The sequence below is a fragment of the Sus scrofa genome, chromosome 2, assembly GCF_000003025.6.
Source record: "Sus scrofa isolate TJ Tabasco breed Duroc chromosome 2, Sscrofa11.1, whole genome shotgun sequence".
Lineage (NCBI taxonomy): Eukaryota > Metazoa > Chordata > Mammalia > Artiodactyla > Suidae > Sus > Sus scrofa.
In genome coordinates this window covers 3,071,517-3,087,111 of record NC_010444.4, presented here as the reverse complement: position 1 = coordinate 3,087,111, position 15,595 = coordinate 3,071,517, and the positions used below count along the sequence as shown (strand labels likewise).

At 55.4% G+C, this 15,595-nt stretch overlaps 1 protein-coding gene across 11 annotated transcripts in view; it reads left to right on the top strand.

Moving 5' to 3' along the window:
- Window positions 1-13,876, top strand: part of PPFIA1 (PTPRF interacting protein alpha 1) — a 92,241-nt gene extending 78,365 nt beyond the window's left edge. For 5 of the 11 annotated variants that reach the window (XM_021082669.1, XM_021082664.1, XM_021082662.1 and 2 more), the window contains 6 exons: window positions 2,279-2,454; window positions 2,550-2,647; window positions 5,307-5,482; window positions 6,849-6,917; window positions 8,624-8,789; window positions 12,540-13,876. In XM_021082669.1, coding sequence (XP_020938328.1) covers window positions 2,279-2,454; window positions 2,550-2,647; window positions 5,307-5,482; window positions 6,849-6,917; window positions 8,624-8,789; window positions 12,540-12,565 — 711 coding nt within the window. In that variant the 3' untranslated portion in view covers window positions 12,566-13,876. Of the gene's footprint in view, window positions 1-2,278; window positions 2,455-2,549; window positions 2,648-5,306; window positions 5,483-6,848; window positions 6,918-8,623; window positions 11,929-12,539 lie in introns of all 11 variants that reach the window. The other 6 variants (XM_021082667.1, XM_021082661.1, XM_021082660.1 and 3 more) reach the window with 2 other exon arrangements.

Below are 15,595 nucleotides of genomic sequence, written 5' to 3'. Positions count from 1 at the left end.
AGCCAGGGGCCTTATGAAAAGAGCCCAGGGAGTTCCTTGGGGGCCTAGCAGTCAAGGATCCGGTGGTGTTGCTGCTGCGGCACTGGTTTGATCCTCGTGCCATGGTGAAGGGCCCCCCCCCCCCAAAAAAGCCCAAACCACTACCCCAGGGCAGACGAACTCTCCTGCCCACTGCTCTCCTTAGTGTATCCATCCGGTCTCTTCTCATTAAGAGAGAGCGGAGGAGGGGAAGGGAGGAAGGACGGACCACCTTACTTTAGTTGCTTCGAGTTGTGCACAGTTGCCCTTACTCTCCTGTCAGTGTCTGTAGGGTCTGTGCTGACGTCCCCTTTCACTTTGTTTTTGTGTTTTGGCCACATCCACAGCATGCGGAAGTTTCTAGGCCAGGGATCAAACCTGAGCCACAGCAGTGACAGTGCTGGATCCTTAACCCACTGAGCCACCAGGGAGCTCCAGTCTTCTCTTCTCTCTTGAGCACTGTAGTTAGTTTTGCTGATATTTATTAAGAATCTGATTTTCATTTCAAGTTGGGGGTTTTTGGTTGTTTTTTCATTTTTTGTTGTTTTTATGGCCACAATTGAAGCCGGATCCTTAACCCACTGAGCAAGGCCAGGGATTGAACCCGCAACCTCATGGTTCCTAGTCAGATTTGTTAACCACTGAGCCACGACGGGAACTCTGTTTTTTGTTGTTGTTGTGTTGTTTTGTTTTTTAGTCTTTTTAGGGCCGCATATGCAGGAGGTTCCCAGGCGAAGGGTTGAATCAGAGCTGTAGCTGCCAGTGTACACTACAGCAACAGCAATGCATGATCTGTGACCTACACCACAGCTCATGGCCAGATCCTTAACCTACCAATCGAGGCCAGGGATCGAACCTGCCTCCTCATGGACACTTAGTTAGATTGTTTCTGCTGAGCCAGGATGGAAACTCCTGTTTCAAGTGTTTTTTTGTTTTTTGTTTGTTTGTGTTGGTCTTTTTGTCTTTTTAGGGCCACACCCGCAGCATATGGAGGTTCCCAGGCTAGGGATCGAATCCGAGCTGCAGCTGCTGGCCTGCACCACACCCACAGCAACATGGGATCCGAGCCTCGTCTGGGAACTATACCACAGGTCACGGCCAATGCCAGATCCTTAATCCACTGAGCGAGGAGGCCGGGGGTTAAACCCGAGTCTCATGGATACTAGTTGGGTTTGCTAACTGCTGAGCCGCGATGGGAACTCCTCAGGTTTTTTGAGGTGGTATCTCAGGTTATTTCTCTTCAGCCTTTCTCCACCTATAACGCAAGTATTGAATACTGTCAGTTTCCCTCCAGGCACCGGTTTAACTGTGTCCCACAGTTTTTTAATAGATTATATCTTCACTTTTATTCAGTTGCAAGTATCTTCTCATTTCACTTGTGCTCTATTCTTTGACACCTGGATGATTTAGAAGCGTGCTAATTTCCAAATATTTGGGAGATTTCTGGGTGCCTTTTTTTAATTGATTTCTGATTCAACGCTGAAGTCAGAGAACATGCTTTGTGTGATTTCAGTCCCTTTAAATATGTTGAGATGGTCTGCCGTGAAGAACGTGCCCTGTCCCCGCACAAAGCGGGTCCTGCTGCTGCCCGGGGGAGCGGTTGATGACTTGTCAGCAGGGTCAGGTGGGGGCCCGTGTTGTCCAGAGCTTCTGGGTCCCTGCGCGGTTGGTTGGAGGTCGGCCTTGGCCGTTCCCGAATCTTGGCAAGAGGAGGGCTGAGGTCTCCGGCGGTGACTGTGTCCTTTCAGTCCTGTCAGTTACTGCTTCCTTCTCGCTTTTGAAACTGTTTTAATTCACGTGATGGGTTGTGAGATCAACATGTCCATGAAGGAAACAAAGTGTTAAAAATAAAGGCAGTGAGTAGGTTTGATTGATCCTTCAAACTTGTTCATGAGTCGTGATCATTCTTTGCTGGCGCATTGTCGCACATAAAAGCTATGTCAGGAGAGTAGCCTGTGGCCAGTTGCAGCTTTATTGTGGTTTGGTAAATAAGGGCAATTTATGAGCACAAATGAGCCTGGCTCTTCAATGGTAGAATCCCTTTTGTGGAAAGCTGGCACATTTGCCGGCAATTTAAAGGTGGTCAACAAGGCCCAGGATTATGTCGAAGTTGCAAACACAGCAGCCTTGTCGCCAGTGCCCTTAGCCTCTGAGAATGTGTCGTAGCTTCAAAGCCCCGTTTCAAGGTCATGTAAACAGCCCTCTGGCCGCTTCTCTGGGGCTGCTCCCCGCACTGATGGTTCTCACTTGTTGAAAGCAGACCCTGGCCTACGGGGACATGAACCACGAGTGGATCGGCAACGAGTGGCTGCCCAGCCTGGGCCTCCCGCAGTACCGCAGCTACTTCATGGAGTGCCTGGTGGACGCGCGGATGCTGGACCACCTGACCAAGAAGGACCTCCGCGGGCAGCTGAAGATGGTCGACAGTTTCCACAGGTGGGCGCCGCAGGGCCGCCTCGCCGGCTGGCTAGAGGCTGTGCCTGTTGCCGCGTCTAAAGTTTTTCTTTCTCTTTCTTTTTAATCGGAAATAGAAACAGTTTCCAGTGTGGAATTATGTGCCTGCGAAGGTTAAATTATGACCGAAAAGAACTGGAGAGAAGAAGAGAAGAAAGCCAGAATGAACTAAAAGGCTAGTATGGTCTGTTGCGTTGATCCGGCATAGTTCTTGCTTCCCAGTGTATTCGCAGCCTTGGTGATTTCCTATTTTAAAAAAAAAAGCAAATCAGGAAATGCGTTCAGTGGAGGAGACTCATCTGGCCCCCTGGAGGAGGAGGGAGGGGTAAAAGGAGTGGAGCTAGCATCCGCCTCCGCGACCAGAGAACTGGCGCCTGTGTGCGTGGGCTTATACCTCAGTCATTAGGTCAAGGTCTCAGGGTAAACACGTTCCCCACGACGTTAGAGAATTCTTGTTTGGGTGACATGCCCCGCGTCTCCCAGAGATGCTGGTACACAAAGTAGGTAACTCCAGGAGTTCCCATCGTGGTGCAGCGGAAGCGAATCTGACTAGGAACCATGAGGTTGCGGGTTCAATCCCTGGCCTCGCTCCGTGGGTTAGGGATCCGGTGTTGACGTGAGCTGTGGTGTAGGTCGCAGACGCGGCTCGGATCCCGCGTTGCTGTGGCTGTGGTGTAGGCTGGTGGCTACAGCTCTGATTAGACCCCTAGCCTGGGAACCTCCATATGCTGTGATTGCAGCCCTAGAAAAGGCAAAAAAACAAAAAACAAAACAAAGTAGGGAACTCCAGGGATGCTGGTTACATGCTGTAGGTAGCTCCAGAGATGCTGGCACACGCTGTAGGTAAGGTAGCTCCCGAGATGCTGGCGCACGCCGCAGGGAACTCCAGGGATGCTGGTGACACACTGTAGGGAACTCCAGAGCCGAGTACAGGATCCTGCTGGTCTCTCTTGATTCTTCTCTCTTTGTGTACCCAAAATGCGTTCATTGGGATCATTTCTCCATCCATCTTGATGCCGGGAGCTTTTAGGGCTGCTTCCGTCTGAAGGTGCATCCTTCTGTCGCCTCGCTTTTCCTCCCGTGGGCTGGCAGAGGACCCACTCTGCTGTCTGTGCCTGTGGCCGAGGACGGAGTGTAGAGCATCTCGTGCTTCCTCGTCTCCTCTGGAGACGGATGGAGGGCATCCTTTGCGAGAGGCGCCTTCTCGAGGGAGGTCCTCCCGCCGCAGAGGGCACTCCCTTGATGTCACCGTGAACAGTGCTCCTCTGGCCATTTGTCTGCGGACTCGAGGAGCACGGAGGACAGGGAGCTCTGCTCCCAGGCTGGAGGGACGGGCCTTGGAGGCAGATGGGCTGTCCTTCGCCGGGGAGGGCCAGGCGTCTCGGTTAGAAGCGGGACGTGGGTGTGGGAGGACCGACCGGGAGGCGGGGTGCTCGTCTCACTCCCTGTGCCTCTGAATGGGATGAGCCAGTGCAGGGGAGCCTTCGACACCGGCTCAGAATGGAACCTCCTGCTCCCTGGGGCTCAGGTGAAGGGTCCGGCCCGGACCCTGCTAGGGCGCAGGTTCGATCCCTGGCCTGGGAACTGCCACATGCCATGGGTGTGGCCCAAAAAGTGAAACCTCCCAGAATTTTCAGAAAATAAAGGAATCACTAATGATAGTGATAGCAATACTTATTGAACCACTGTGGGCACTGTCATAGGTTACTTTCTTTGATCCGTACGCAGCCCTGTGAGGGTGTGTGATGGTTTCATCCCTGGTTTTTACTAAGAAATTAAAGGTGAAAATTTAATGGCTGCAGAGATGGCCCATTTGAAGGCCGGTCTGGTCGTGACTGAGTTACGGGGAAGCGTGAGAAAAGCCAGTAGCCAGCATTCATGCCGTGTGTGCCTTTGTCTAGAGAAGCGTTTGGAGATGATGTGTGTGAAGCTGTTTCACTTGTTTCCCAGATCCCCCTTTTTTTTTGGCTTCTCTAGGGCTGCACCCACGGCACATGGAGCTTCCCAGGCTAGGGGTCGAATCCGAGCTGTAACCGCCAGCCTACACCACAGCCACAGCGACTCAAGCTCCGAGCCACGTCTGCGACCTACACCACAGCTCACGGCAACACCAGATCCTCAACCCACTGAGCAAGGCCAGGGATCAGACCTGCATCCTCATGGATACTAGTCAGGTTCTTAACCCGCTGAGCCACAGTGGGAACTCCAGGCTTCACAATTATAAATGAAAGGTTTGTGCTGAATTGAGCAAGCTGTCCTGACATAGTGCCAACTCTTGATGACGGGAACAAAGTGTATGGGAGTCTGTATCTGAGCCATGTTCGTGCCTGATGGGCATTCACTTTTTTTTTTTTTTGTCCTTTTGTCTTTTTAGGGCTGCACCCAAGGCATATGGAGGTTCCCAGGCTTGGGGTCCATGTGGAGCTGTAGCCACCGGCCTACGCCACGGCCACAGCAACGCCAGATCCTTAGCCCGCTGAGCGAGGCCAGGGATCCAACCTGCGTCCTCACGGACGCTCGTCGGGTTCGTTCACTGCTGAGCCACGACGGGGCCTGGCGGGCATTCACCTTCTTATGTGTCCTTCCGTCCCTGACCCCTGGATCCTCGTCCTGAAGGTGAACGGGGTAATGACGTCGTTTCTCCTGGGCTCACGCGGAGGACGAACAGCTTCCGCTCGGATAGAAACGGGCCGAGCCCGGTGTGTAAGCGCCGGAGGGCTGGTGCGCCCGCCCGCAGGGCCTCCCCGCCCTTGTGGAGTCGCGTCGTGGTCGGGAGCCGGGGGCTGCGGGCACGTGGGCGACGAGCTTTTCCGACGGCTCTCCCTCACCCGCAGACGTGCTCGTCTGGAGCAACGACCGCGTCATCCGCTGGATCCTCTCCGTGGGCCTCAAGGAGTACGCCAACAACCTGCTCGAGAGCGGCGTGCACGGCGCGCTTATGGCCTTGGACGAGACCTTCGACTTCAGCGCCCTGGCCCTCTTGTTACAGATCCCCACGCAGAACACCCAGGTGCGTGCCGCCCCGCCGCCGCTGCCGCCGCCGCCGCCGCGGCTTCCCCCAGGGGCGGGGGGGCGGGGGAGGGCGGGGGGGGCGGGACCAGACGGCCGGGACTCCCTCCACGCCGGGCCGCGCGGCTCGCACCCGGAACGCGCACTCCTCCGCCTCTTCGCCCGCGCCTCCCCGTTTTCCCTGGGAAGCGTGAGTCTCGCAGTGAACCAGACGAGGGCCAGCGTCCTCACTGGCTGCCGGGAGTGCCGTGCATTTAGTTCTCATGTGGAGAGAAAAAGGACTCTGACGTGCCAGAGGAAGGTTTTGTTAATTTTGGTCCTGTGGGTGACGGCCCTGGATCATTCTTTTTGACTCGTGGGCTCGTTTGAGCTTCAGCAATTTTTTAAATTCTTCTGTAGAAGATTGTTTCTCTTTTGCCAGTACCAGCCCCTGACCACGAGGCACGCTTTCATCTGTAATTTCCAAGAGGTCAAGAATTCCTCCCCTAAGTGCCCATCCATGGACTGACATTTAACCCCCACGTAAAACACTGACATGGAGTTCCCACTGTGGCCCAGCGGGTTGTGAATCCCACCAGTATCCACGAGGATGTGGGTTCGATCCCTGGCCTCACTCAGTGGGTGAAGGATCTGGCAGTGCCATGGCGGTGGCACAGGCTGGCAACTGCAGCTCTTAGCCCCCTAGCCTGGGAACTTTTATATGGCCCTAAAAAGCAAATAAATAAATAATAAAATATTCTTGGAGTTCCCATCGTGGCGCAGTGGTTAACGAATCCGACTAGGAACCACGAGGTTGTGGGTTCAATCCCTGGCCTCGCTCAGTGTGTTAAGGATCCGGTGTTGCCGTGAGCTGTGGTGTAGGTTGCAGACGCGGCTTGGATCCCGCGTTGCTGTGGCTCTGGCGTAGGCCAGCAGCTGCAGCTCTAATTAGACTGCTAGCCTGGGAACCTCCATATGCCGTGGGAGTGACCCTAGAAAAGGCAAAAAAAATTAAAAATTAAAAAAATTAAAAAATACAATAAAATATTGGCATGCTGGTCTCCATGAGGACGCAGGTTCCATCCCTGGCCTCGTTCAGTGGGTTAAAGGATCCAGCGTCGCCGCAAGCTGCGAGGTGGGTCGCAGACACGGATCAGATCCCTTGCCGCTGAGGTGTAGGCCAGCAGCTGCAGCTCCAGTTCGACCCTAGCCTGGAAACTTGCGAATGCTGCAGATACTGCCATAAAAAGACAGACAGACGAACAAGTCAATAAAAGACTGTCTTGGTTTGAGGGGTGTGTTTTCAAGTCTTGGTTAAAACACATGGTATACGGATGTTAAGGTTAGATTGGTGAGAGTTTTAGGGCGGTGGTGTTTTATGATTGCAGGCTCGTGCTGTCTTGGAAAGAGAGTTTAACAACCTTTTGGTCATGGGGACTGACAGACGGTTTGATGAGGTGAGTTTTCAGCTTAATGGTTTTAAAGTTGCAGCAATGTAAATTGTTTTATTTTGCTTGTATGAGCCCCTGTAACTAGAGTAGCTCTTCTAAATGTAGAGATGATTTTACTTAACAAGTTAGGCTTTTCTCTTAAACATGTATTAACAAATGAGCTATTAAGAAAGTCATATCAGGAGTTCCCATTGTGGCTCAGTGGTTTAAGCTGACATAGTGTCCCTGAGGATGTGGGTTCGATCCCTGGCCTCGCTCCGTGGGTTAAGGATCCGGCATTGCCGTGGGCTGTGGTGTAAGTTGCAGAATGAGACTCGAATCTGGCGTGGCTGTGGCTGGGGTGTAGGCCGGCAGCTGCAGCTCCCATTCGACCCCTGGCCTGGGAACTTCCACATGCCGCAGGTGTGGCCCTAAAAAAGAAAAGAAAAGAAAAAAACTAGTATCGTCAGTAAGACATGGTGGGGTTTTTTGCTGTTTATAAGCTTTTGCCCTTTAACTCGGTATCCCTAGGGACAGTTTTTCGCACTGTAAAGCAGTGGTTTCGGCTTAGGGGTGGAGTGGGTGTATTTGGGGACAGCTGGATGTCTTTCCCGACCCAGAGGCTTTGTGCTTCCGGAGCACATTTCATATTGAGAGACGCGGTGTCAACTCCCGCACACAAAACCGGGACTCACGCGACTCACTGCTATGTCTGAGTCCCCTCCCGGAAGCCATGCGCTGGCCCTGTTGCCCCCTGAGGCAGACCTCTTTACCGCTCGAAAACAGTCTTCAGACCAGGGAAAGTGTGTCAGCTCGAGTACAAGAGGAAACCTCTAAGGATCCGCGTGGCTGGGGCCGTGGTGCAGGCCGGCAGCTGCGGCTCCGATTCAGCCCCTGTCCTGGGAACTTGGTAGGCCACGGGCGCGGTCCTAGAAAGACAAGGCATTTGTGTAACAAAGACGTGGAAGCTGCTCATGGCAGGAGGAACGTGCCGGGAGGCCCAGGTCCGTCCTCGCTTACAGAGCAGGGTCCCCGCGAAGGTGTTACACGCCTCTGCCACTGTCACAAGTTCCTGATTTGGGCAGATAATCACATGAGTTCCCTCGCGGCTCGGCAGTAACGAACCTGACCTGTGTCCGTGAGGACACAGGTTTGATCTCTGCTCAGTGGGTTAGGTAAGGACCCTGCGTTGCTGGGGTGTAGGTCGCAGACGCGGGACTTGGATCCCGTGTTGCTGTGGCAAAGGCTGGCAGCTGTAGCTCTGATTCAACCCCTCGCCTGGGAACGCCTGTATGCCGCGGGTGCGGCCCTAAAAAGACAGACACACACAGACACAGACACACACAGACACACAGACACACACACACACACACACACACACACACACACACTGGGGTTAAATACATGCGGGTGCGGCCCTAAAAAGACAGACACACACAGACACACACAGACACACACACACACACACACACACACACACACACACACACACACACACACACCACACACACACACACACACACACACACACACACACACACACACACACCACACACACACACACACACACACACACACACACACACACACACACACACACACACACACACACACACACACACACACACTGGGGTTAAATACATGTGCGCGGAGGTGCAGTAGCCAGTGCAGGCGTTTTAAAGGGCTGCTCCTCCGTGTAAAGTCCGTCTTGTTCCCTGTCCTCCCTGCACCAGGACGACGACAAAAGCTTTAGGAGAGCACCCTCCTGGAGAAGGAAGTTCAGACCGAAGGACGTGCGTGGTGTGGCCGCCGGCTCCGCAGAGATCCTCCCCGCGGACTTCCGGGCCACCTCCCCTCTGTCCTCACCCCCCCTGCAGCCAAAGAAGGCGCAGCTGGACGGTAGGTGGCGCGGCGCCGCCGCGGATCGTCCTAACCCGGTGTGTGAGCGTGGCATCCTAACACGGTGTGTGAGCGTGGCGCGGTCGCAGTGGTTTTCAAGTGCTTGTCTGGTTGAATGTCAGCACCTTCCTCCAGCTGATAAGCGCAGAGTCACGCGTTCTCAGCGCGTTAGCGCGACGCCCCCGCCTGTCCAGACGTGCGCGAGGCCGGCAGCGCTCAGAGGCCCCTCGGCCACACGGCCTCCACCTCGGACTCGTCTGCACCCGGGGAGGGCGACCGAGGCACCTTGGTGACTTCGTGACAGGGCGTCCACCCTCCCCATCTTCCCTCCGTCCCTGCCGCTGTCTGTGCCTTTTGTGCCGCAAGGGGACGGGGAGAAGGGAGACGGCGGAGGCAGTGTCCCCGCCGTCGGGCCCGCCGCTGTCCTTCCCAGCCACGCGCTGCTTTTCCCTTTGACGACCCTCCTGCCAGGGGACCCCCGCTAGTTAGGGTTGGCCAGGGTCCCTGGCAGACCCCTCAGCTCTGCTGTGTCCCCACTCGCTCCGTGTCCCCTTCCGGAAAAGGGTTGCCTTGGCAGGGTCCTCTGGGCCAGCTGCGAGGGGCACAGAGGGCTCTGAGGAAAGCGCCTGCCGTGTGGGCGTAGCTGGGGTCACGCTGGCGCTCCTGTCTTCACTGACCGCCCGCCCCCGCTGTCTGCCAGGGCTGCACAGGCCGCGGGAGCTGTGGTTTAAGGTGCACGGCGGGGCCTCTGCCGTGTGCTGTCGTCAGCCCTCCCCGTCGGTAGGTTTACGCGTTGCTCTCGCCTGCCTCGTAAAAACCCGAGCGAAGGGCCTTTAGGAATATGCCTCGCGGAGCTGGAGGCTTGCAGGGAGGCTGATGTACAGGGCAGCGCTTCTGTTAAAAAGCTGCCTCTCTGCTTTTCCCAGGCTCATGGCAGGCAGGCCTTGAGAAAGTTTCTTCCCTCTGAGACTGAGTACTGGGTGAAAGAAGGCAGCTGAGGAGTTCCCGTCGTGGCGTAGTGGTTAACGAACCCGACTAGGAACCATGAGGTTGCGGGTTCGGTCCCTGCCCTTGCTCAGTGGGTTAACGATCCGGCGTTGCCGTGAGCTGTGGTGTAGGTTGCAGACGCGGCTCGGATCCCGCGTTGCTGTGGCTCTGGCATAGGCTGGTGGCTACAGCTCCGTTTCAACCCCTAGCCTGGGAACCTCCATATGCCGCGGGAGCGGCCCAAGAAATAGCAACAACAACAACAAAAGACAAAAGACAAAAAAAAAAAAAAGAAGGCAGTTGAAACTGTAGCCACAGGAGGCTCTGCGCTTCCAGGAAATCTGAGGAAGCGCTGCAGGCCGCTGTGGGGGCTGTGGGTCAGGCTCCGAAGGGGAGCGGGTGGAGAGGTGGACGGAGCGAGCCTGCGAGCCGGGGCGAGGTCTTCTCCCCCAGCACGGAGGCGTCAGAGGAGTTCCGGGCGGCAGAGTCATTGCTTTAGAGGTGGCGCCGTTCTTGGCAAACACATAGACACTGGACGTCCCGCTGCAGCGCCTCGCGGGCGGCTGCCTCTTCCACGGAAGCTCTGAAATTGGTGCCTCATGTAAATGATCTGCAGGAGTTCCCCTGTGGCTCAGCAGTTAGCAAATCCTACCAGCATCCATGAGGACATGGGTTTGAGCCCTGGCCTTGCTCAGGGGGTTAAGGATCGGGTGTTGCTGTGAGCTGTGGTGTAGGTCGCAGACGCGGCTTGGATCCTGCGTTGCTGTGGCTTGGCCTAGGCTGGCGGCTATAGCTCCAGTTAGACCCCTAGCCTGGGAACCTCCATATGCTGCAGGTGCAGCCCTAAAAAAGACAAATAATAATAATTTCCACGTCTTTCATAATAAACTCATGATATCTAAACTAAAAAAAAAAAAAAAAACCTGCATCTCTTTGCCAGAGTTTGGTAATATGCTAGGAGTATTTCTCTCCCGAGGAGCATGTAGTTAATTTTTCCTGATTTTAACTGTAATTTGGCCTTCAGCTTACTGAAGAATAGTCTAAACGAGTGCTTTCTTATTTTTCTCATAGCTTCATTGCCAGCTCCTCAACGCAAACTGCATTTGCCTGTTAAATGTTCACATGAGAGTTTAGATTAAAATAATCCTTGAGAGAGGTGTGGGACTCTATTGCATGGGAGAGGACTTTTCACCCTAAGGCATAAGCGGTTAAAATGGGTTGTTTTCACGGCTCTTTAAGGCAAATAGCAGCAGGGCTGTGGGGCCCTTAGAAGCAGAAGGATTTATAAAGATGATCCGTTTCCATCAGCAGCCTTAACGTCCTTTCTAGAAGCAGGGCAGAGTATTGATAAGAGGTGTCCGGTGGACCGGTGAGGAAACCAAAAACGTAGACTCAGGAGCCGCGAGTTTCTGCTGGGCGCTTAGGGAGGAAATTTCTTGTTCCCCTTGAACCGGGTCGGGGTGCGGGGCTCACCTGCTGGGCCAGGCAGCCTGGTTCCCGACAGGAAAAACCGTCAGTTGAGATGATGCCGGCGGGAACTGAGACAGGGCTTCCTCTTTGCTAGACCGCCCCCCTCTGGCCACCCTGCACCGGCCCCATGGGGAGTGTCACCAGGGCCCCGGCAGGGAGTCCCGGTGGCTCCCAGGGCCGAGTAGGCCCAGCCTCTTCCATCACTGTCACCGCCCGGGGTCGCTGCTCTCTCCTCTCACCCGTTCTGCCAGGTGCCGTATTTAGGGCCCAAAGGAGGTCCAGTCGCCCCGTAAATCCAGAGGGCTGAAGGCAAAATGACATTGCCGCGCCAGGTAGCTGTCATCAGGAAGTGGCTCTGTGTCCCCAGGCGTGCCAGCGCTGTTTTAGCCCGGACCCCCGGGCCTCCCAGGGCTGGTGGGGCGAGGGGGACCCCCACGTGCAGGCGCTGAGCTTCACTTTCTCTGGCTCGCCCGCCCTCTGGAAGTTTCCCCGGAACCTCAGGAGGTGCAGGCGCCGTGTGGGTGTGTGTGTGAGCACCTGCGCCCGTGTGACGTTTTACGACTAACTGCACGCTGTGTTTGCACGCCTCCCTCGCGGCGCGGCGGTCTGACAGGCGGCGTGTCGGGATCGCAGAGGCTGGATTCTGCCACAGTCAGGACTTACTCCTGCTGAAGCCCCGCCGGTGAGTGGGGAGCAGCCGGGCCCCAGTGTCGCGCTGACGTTGGGCTGGGGCGGCCGGAGAGCAGAGGGCAGAAAAGCGCGGGCCGAGTGGTTCCGAGCCCGGCCCGGGGTCGCCTGCGGGGACCTCGTGGGCGCTGCCGGGACTCGGCCATCAGCCATCAGCGCGGGGCTGACGCGCCCCCCGCGCCGCCTGCCCCGAAGCCGCCCGAGCGCACCGTCTCCGGAGGCCGCGCGCGCTGCGTGCCCTTCACTCCGGAGGCGGGTTTTAACTGCTGCCCCGAGAGCCCCTGCTCACGGCCCTCAGGGCCGCTCTCTCCTGCTCTCGCCGGGTGTCCTCCCGTCTCCGCCGGGACGTTCGCCCGTCTCCGCCGGGACGTTCTCGTGTTTAGCAGCAGCCTCTAGACCTGGGCCGGAGGGAGGTCAGGCGGGGACCCCTCTCCTCCGCGTACTTGGCCCGTGACGTTTCTCTAGACGCTCAAAGCAGCGGAAGCGCAGAAAGGAGGGGAGGGGAGGGCAGGTGGGCGAGGGGCCGCGGCCCGGGAGCCCCCGGCAGCCGCCCTGCCGTCCGCGCGCCCGGCCCGGCGCTGATCCGTGCCCGCCTTTGTCTTCCAGGCTACCCCCACTACTTCTACCGCTGAGGCGCAGCCGTGGCCCAGCAGAGACCCTACCCCGATGGAATCGTCCATCTGTTCATACTTGTTATATGGACCCGGAGATATTTTATTACAGAGTTTTTAATTAGAGAAAAATTCATGAATACCATAGAGAAAATATTTTAGAATTTAATGTTTCTTATATTTATGTAAACTTATGACTTCATTTATATAGCTACTTACTTTTTCATGTATATCCAGGCTATAAATATCCTTTCAAATCCGTTCATGTTCTTATATCTGATTTTAGTCTTTCAAATGAATGTGCGGTAAGGCTTGTATGTATAAATCTTATGAACAAATATAGGGCTTTTGTAAATTGTGCATTTTATTGTAATTATCATTGTTTAATTTTTTAATAATAAACCGCCACAGAGGAAAGGATTTTACTGCGTTTGTAAAATCAAGACACAGTTGCACTAACCTTCACACGATGTGACTCGGCTCTGCAACAGTCATTTTGAAGTGAGCAAACTTAATTTCAAGCAGTTGTTACATTTTAAGGACTGACCTTCACTGTACTTTTTCTAGCAAGAACAGCTTTACTCTGCAGCGTGGAGACATGAATACCGGGTGTTAAGTGTCTGATAAAATCCGGACCGAAAGCGTTGTCAGAACCCTCTGCAAAGCTCTGTGGACCGCTTACCTCCTCCCCAGCCTGGTCTCCGGGGCCCGGCGGGGGCTGGGGAACGAGACCCGGTGGGCTGGGCCCTCGCCCGCCCCTTCCAGCACCTTCCTTCCAGCACCTTCCCAGACCTTCCCGCGCTCCTCCTGCGGGCAGGCGGGGTCAGGCCACGGCAGACGCTCTGAGAGGACCAATGGCGGAGCCCTTCGTGAAGCGAGAGACCCTGGAAATAATGCGACGCGACCCTAATAAAGGCCTTATTTTTCTTACGTAAATCCTCTCTTTACATCTGTTTGTAAACAGGTTTAAAGAAGGGACCTAGTCGTACATTTTTAGATTTTTGACGATATAGCCATTTTGGATTGTATAAGTAGCAAATGTAACTTTTATCTTTTAAGTGACATATTAAAAGCCAGCAGGAACTGTGTTCAGATCGCGGTGCATTATTTATTATGCAGCTGATAGGGAGAGACACCTGTCTTCTTGCCTTTGGTTTCTGCTTTCAATCTACTTGTACAATTCCTTGTCTCCATTCTGTTTTTCTAGTAATCTTTTGGGAACTTGCTGATTATGTAACAAAGTATATGTACAGTCTACTTTTGAACTATTTTTATCACAGTGTTATTTATTGCTTTCTTTCAATAAAGTACTGAAGCGTTTTCCACTGCCAACAAAGAGTACAGCCGGTGCACTGGAGTTACGCTGACAGGTGACGGCAGCTGCTGTGGCGCCGGCCCGGGCCCGGCCGACTCATCAGAGCCAGGGCCCTCATGGGAAGTTGCGTTAGGCATCAGTGGATGCTGTGAAAGGCGGGAAGGTGGACAGAGGGGCGCAGGTGCCCTCTGCAGCATGTTCTCATCACTACCCGAGGGAGCCGGGCCCGGGCAGATGAGGGCAGGGGCCACGGCCGACCTCCACACACAGGGCAGCTCTGCAGGCGCACCTGCAGGGCCGGGGGCCTGAACGCTGAGACCGGGCAGTGTGTGCACGTGTCTGTGCCTGTGCACTTTTCAGTCTTCTTGCAGGCCCCAGTTTTTATTCGTCACGTATTTCCTAGAAACAGGAACATGGCAAGAGGGTCAGGGGGGTATGAAAACAGACCCCTCGTGCAGACCCGTCTTCACGGCTCTGCGAGCACCTGGGAGCGGGCTCCCCAGCAGCAGCTCTCCTGTCCCATGCCCCTGTGGGGACCAGCCCTGGGCGCACCCGGCACAGCCCTGGGGCGGCGGCAGCAGCTCTCGCAGGAGCTGTTTTTAGGAACCGCCAGCAGAGCGGGAGCAGTTGACGCTGTTCGAGGCCTAGATGAGGCCACAGGTCCAGGCAGGTAGCAAAGACGATGCACTGTGCTGGTGGCTGCTGTGTGCATTTGCACGCGTGTCTGCAAGTGCATGTGTGTGTACGTGTGTGCTCATGCGTCTGTACACCGGTGTGTGTACATGTGTGCACTTGCACACATGCCTGTGCATGGGTGTATGTACATGTGTGCGCTAGCACGCATATGTGTGCGTGTGTGTACAGGCGTGCACTCGCTCGTGTCTGCACATGTGTACATGTGTGCACTTGTGTGCATCTGCATATGTGTACATGTGCGCATCTGTGCATTGTGTACATGTGTTCGTGTGTGCACGTGTGCGTGTGTTTGTGCATGTGTGTGCTCATGCAGTCTGCACATGTATGTGCATGTGTGCCCGAATGTGTATGTGCACAGGCGTGTACATGTGTGCACTCACACACCTATACACATGTACGTGTGTGTGGGTGTGCACTCACGCGTCTGTGTGCATGTGTGTACGTGTGTCTGCTCTTGTGCAACATCTGTACATGTGTGTGTACGTGTGTTCCCCAGCTTCCTTCCTCTGGGCTTTGCTCCCCTGCTCCTCCCACGCGGTCCCACGATGGTGCCCAGGCTGTCCTTCCAGGTTCATGGCCCTGGGACCTGGAGCCACCTCTGTGATGGCCACACCCCGAGGCCCGTCCACATCCAGCGGGGGTGGGGGCAGCCCACACGGCCACTGCAGGCCGCACGAGGCCCAGAGCACCGATGTCTCGCTCACGCGGTCCCCCCCCCCACCACGGAGAGGTTATTGCCCGCGCCACTGGCTCCGGGGATACCCGAGGTCTGGTGACTGACCCCACCCCCCTCGGGGGCGTTGCCGACCACCGCGTCATTCCTGTCCCACGCCCCTCGAGTGGTGCGGTGGGGGGGGCTCTTAGGTGGATAGACCCCTCCCGCTCATTTCTGCGGGCGTAGCTGTCATGTCGTGTGTTGCTGGCTGACCTCCCGGGTTCATTTTAGGGGAGCCTTATTCTCTGCAGTTCCTAGTCCTGGGGGTTGACTTAAGTGTGAGCTTTAAAACCACGGAGTACTTTGCTCCCATTCCATTTCGCCT